General features: G+C 43.2%; 1 protein-coding gene across 1 annotated transcript in view; it reads left to right on the forward strand.

The window, feature by feature from the left end:
* The window catches only part of LOC104501082 (protein kinase C epsilon type), a 49,960-nt gene extending 45,061 nt beyond the window's left edge, over nucleotides 1–4,899 (forward strand). The window contains exon 6 of the mRNA XM_010144833.1: nucleotides 4,753–4,899. Coding sequence (XP_010143135.1) covers nucleotides 4,753–4,899 — 147 coding nt within the window. The remainder of the gene's footprint in view (nucleotides 1–4,752) is intronic.
* The last annotated feature ends 326 nt before the right edge of the window (nucleotides 4,900–5,225 follow it).

Consider the following 5,225-nt stretch of genomic DNA (forward strand, 5'->3'; position numbering starts at 1 on the left):
CTGCTGAATTCCTGTACTGCAGAGTGAGAGATGGGCAAAAGCGAGTGCTCATCACAGTTGGTCTCAACGTTATAGAAAATCCTACAACTTTATTTTCATGAGATCCAAGCACTGGTGCAAAGTGATTTCTGCCTGTGCTGCGGTTTTGTCACCATAATAGAGAGAGGTGAATGGGAGGACGGGGATATGTGAGGTTAGCCACATAGCCCTGTGCTTCAAAGCAGTTTGGTGTCTGCAGTTTCCATTTGCCTCGAACAAAAGAATCTGAAAATCTTATCAGTGGGGAGGTAAACACAAAACATTTAAACACTGATCATCCTGATCTGAGAATTTCTTCTTGATGACATGTGTCAAACACGGCAATCAGTTATTCCTTACTGAAGCAAAATTCTGGATGAAACTGAACGGTACCATGAGAAGGTGCAACCCTTGCTGCACGTCCCGTGCCCTGTAGCGGCACCCTGAAAGCTGCCGCAGCTTCCTGCCCAGATTTAATGTGCCCATCCCATGTTTGATGTGCTGCGGATACCGCCGGCCGCTGCGCTGGAAGGGGTCCCTGGTGTAGCTCCCCGGACAAATGACAAACTCTGGGATTTCACCGTGGGCTTGAAAATACATGAAGAGGCGTCAAGCACTGCTGTGTTGGATTAGCTCCTCGTTCTTCTAATCTGAACAGAAATCTAGTAATTGATTTAAAGAGCATTCCTGTAGTTATATTTAAACAGCACATTGTGAATCTGGAGGAGAATCAGACTCACCTACAACCGCCAGGCTTTTGTGGCAGTATTGTTTCCTAGCCACCGCCTCCGTCTCTCTTTCCCCTCCTCTGAGGAGCCTTTGAACCCGCTGGACAATTCCAGCCCAGTTTAGTGGAGCTTGCAAAGGACTTGGAAGAGTTTCAGTGCTTTTCTGCAAAGTACGTGAAAATAAGTAAGGAAGTAGAGAGAGATACCCCTTAACGCCTCCAAGCCAGAGAATTCATTTAATCCCTATTAGGCAGTAGGGAGCCACCGAGCCTCTTGGCCTCCTGACACAAGCTTTGCTGAGGCAAAACTGCTTTGGAACACCCTCCGTCAGGTGCCTTCTCGCAAGGATTTCGGTGGCTTTTAGTACCAGAGGCTGCTGTCATTCGCATTTGGTTCCTGTGATTAGTGGAAGGAATGGCAAGTTCTAACTTTCTTCGTGTGTTTTCAGTGATTAGAACATCAACTTAGATTTCTTTTTTCACTGTTGGAATTCACGGAGTGTCGTTTAGTAGTCATTAACAGACAGGGCTGCTAATCCTTGACACTGGAAAGCTGATGGAGCGTGTTTGGGAGGTTTTTTTAAGCTTGAGTCTGTGACTGCAGGTAGAAAATGATTTTTTAAATTGCAATGGTACTAAAAACCAGTTCAGAAAACCACTGTTTAATGTGTGCTTATTAATAGCGTATGAGGTTCCTTTTAATCTTTTAGTAATTACGTGAAAGGATTTAAGAAAAAAGTGTTTCGACTCATAAAACAATATCTTTGTCCAAACTTGTACAGGCCAACTAGGAAAGCTGATGAAATGGTGTTTTCTGAAGAGACAGTTTTTAAGGTTTCCAATATCTGTAGCTCTTTGAACAGAAGCAATAATCTCTGAATAGAATAAAATGTGACTTTGACTTTAAAGTTGTCATCCTTGATGGGTAGTAGGTCATTCAGGGGGTTCTGTTTCAGGCAGGAGACCCATGAAGCATTCACACTGCTTGAAAAGAAGAAGAAGAAAAAAAAGATTAACCATTTTCTCGTAGTAGCCTTAGTTTCTTCAGTCATCTGAAATTGCAAAGTCTTACTTGGAAAAAAATTGGAAAGTTAAAAATAGCACGTCCCAACGTCTCGGGAGCTGCAGGCTGAACAAACAGAATCCCACCCACTCAATTACTGCATTTTTAATGATGTGTTTGCCAGCCAATCTAAATGTTTTTCCTCTTTTCTTCATGATTTTTTTGAAGTTGGGTAATGAGCTGCGCTCAGTTTCATTCATGTCCTCTTCTTACCTTGCGGATCATTCTTTTCTCAGCTTCTCTGCTAGGAGACAGCCACAGCCCTTCACCGCCCCGTCCTGAGCCCTCGTGCTACAGCGATCTGTTAGTCCACGCTTGCAGACTCCTCACAGAGCGAGGCCATTAAAAGAGCAACAGGACAGAAATGTGGCCAGACCTGTTTCCTCTTAGCAGATGGGCCCTTGGAAAAGAGTCAGAGCTTCAGGAAGAAAGCGTCTGAGTTGCTAAGGAGGGCTTCTCAAATAAATCTTTCTGTTGAAGAGCAGCACTTGTTATGAGCTCTCCCTTTTGTGTGTATACCTCTTGTATGGCTTAAACCACATGCTTTTGTTCCCTGAGATTTATTTAATCTCGCTTCATCAGTTGGTTGAGTCAGAGGCTTGCTGGCATATCCTTGCACTCTTTGATTGATTGCTCCATGCTCGCCCTGTTCATAAATTTGGTGATTTACATCTATGCTGCCAAAAAGACATGGAATTGTTTATAAATCTGAGAAAATAAAACCTTCTATTTCCTCCTTCGGTCTCAGACATATTTTAGGACAAGCTGAGCTTTTAAATCTGAGCAAACACCTTTGGCTGATGTTTCAGAAGTGTTTGTGATCTGAAGTTCTACTGGAGGTACAGCTGGGTTTAATCAATGTGATTTAGTTAGGCTGATGTTGGGGCAGTTTTTCAGATGTACTCATCTGCACTCTCGTTCACTAACACCTCCACAAATCCTAGCGATGGTTTTCTGGAAGAAGCTGCCATTGGGAATTCATTGCCTGGATGGGCTTTGAGGAATTTGTCATCTTACTCTTTTAGCTTCAGCAAGGAAATAACTCTCTTCACAAATACGTTCAGTATGAAAACACAAAAATCAAATATATTGTATTTGTTCTCAGCTAGTCCAGAGTCTAGTTGCCCTGGATAGCTAGTGGTTACAGTGTGAGTGTAGTCACGTTTCTCTTGCATGTAACTGCAGTTCTGAATTTGAATTTTACTTTCTTCAACTATTCACTCACCTTCTTCTGCTTTAGTGACTATTCTGGGAGCAAATTCATGGTATGAGTGTGTGAGAAGACAGTGGTAGGACATGGGGAACAAGAAGACATAGCTGCAATGAAAAATTCACATGGAATTTCATTCTTACTTTCAGTACTTGCCCAAATGACTGGGAAAAAACATGAAGCCCAAAGCCACGTCCCTCGTGCTCTATGCAGTTTAGAGTATAGCGATCACATACACCTTATGTCCAGTCTTTATGTATGAAGTAAATACTACAAATGTGAACAATGTAAACATTCATGAAGTCCATATTTCATCCCTTTCAATGGGATTTTGTAGATAGAGGATTTTTGATTGCCGGCGCTTAGAGAGAATTTGGTTTACATTGACGGACTCTCGCGTTCCTACAGACCTTTATTCCTTATCTGTAAAGTTCTCACAAACAACGTGGGCGAGGGTTGCTGTCACTGTTTTATGGTTGCGAGAAAGAAAACGATTTGTTTTAGCACCTGAGTGGAGCTGATGAGGAAAATATATATCTATTTTATAGGACAATTTACCTACATGGAAAGGAGGCTTGTTTCCTGTTCGGAGTCGTTCACGTACTCCATGCTGTGTCACTTCACGATTTTATCATTTTCCTTTGCAAGTCAGATAGCTATTCTGTGTCTGGAATGATCTTGGTCTCGGACGGTGCGGGATGGACACAAAGCCAGTTTTCAGCGTGTCAGCACGCCTCCACTAAGCATCACTCCGGTGACTATTAGATGTAATGAAACAGAGAAAAGAGACAGCGCAAAGAAAAACGCTAGCTGCAGTTCCCTGAACCTGTACGTGCCTGAAATATGCTGCTAACGTGGAAGACAAGGACAGTGCGTCTCTTGAGGGAGTGACCGTGGGGATGGTTTTCCCCTGTGGCCTTAAGTTTATTTACATGTAGGTGGTCACAGACAGTCGCTGTTGAGCGTCCTGAGGATGACGAGTCTGCCTTCCCAAGGGATAATACACCTTATCCCAACCAGAAGATGTAGAGTTGCACTTCGTTGGTCCGGCTTCTCTGAAAGAGCAAGATGCTTTAGGCTTCCACGGGGAAACCCTACTGCCCCTGAAATACAGCGGAGTTCTGAGGCGTGTTCCTCGGGAGCCAGAATTTTGTGCTTTGCCGTGGTGCTCTGAATGGCATTCAGCTGCACTGGGAAATCTGAGCTGTCCGTGTGGAGCTCGGGGGTCTTGGACAGAGAGCTCTTGGGGGGTCTGTATCTGAAAGCAGCGTGTAGTTCGATAGAAAGAAACAGTTAACTTAGAGTTGAAAGCGTAGATTCTAGTGCGGGGAGATCGATTAAATCTGTTCACTCTGTGCCTCTGAAGTGAGATACTGTGTTCAGATCGAAGAGGAAAAGCTGAACCACCTAGTATGCCCAAAGCCCTTTTGAAACTAGTCCTACTCTCAGCTTCCTGCTTTCTCATCATACTGCTGGTCCTTCGCCTGTCGGAGACCCCGAGTCTCTGCGAGCCCATTTCTAGTTCTGCTTCTGTGGCCTCTCCCGAGCTCATTTCTAGTACTTGCTCCCGTAGCTTCTCTCATACATCTGTTATTCTTTGTGTGAAGTAGCTCCTCTTTTCTTTCAGTCATTGCAGAAAATTCAGCCTTTTGCGGGGGGATGGAGAGCGGGGAGAGCACCGTTTGTGTTGCTGTGCTGTTTTACCATTCACCTTATTTGTATTTTTCTTCTCAGAAAACCAAAAGGGATGTAAATAACTTTGATCAAGACTTTACACGAGAAGAACCAGTATTAACGCTAGTGGATGAGACAATTATAAAACAAATCAATCAAGAAGAATTTAAAGGGTTCTCTTATTTTGGAGAAGAACTACTGCAATAGACAACATTAGGCTGACAGATGAATGATGCTGCAAGAAGTGATTCTGAAGAGATCGTCACATTACTGAGACTCAGTAGATCAAGAACTACTTCTCTTCCCCTGAGCCCATATCCCCAGTTAAAGTATATATTTATTGTTTTTCCTTTAATCTCCTGACCTGAAAGCACTCTTAATTTCTGTCTCACAAAGCGATGCAGAATAATTTTGTATCAAAAATTGTAGATGTAACACACTGCCGTATATTTGCAACTTTTATTCCTAAGATCTCCCCGAGGACAAAAGTGCACCTTTTCCATGGAAAATGAAGCCGTGCTATTAAAAGCCAT

This window comes from Buceros rhinoceros, unplaced genomic scaffold, assembly GCF_000710305.1.
Source record: "Buceros rhinoceros silvestris isolate BGI_N320 unplaced genomic scaffold, ASM71030v1 scaffold501, whole genome shotgun sequence".
NCBI lineage: Eukaryota > Metazoa > Chordata > Aves > Bucerotiformes > Bucerotidae > Buceros > Buceros rhinoceros.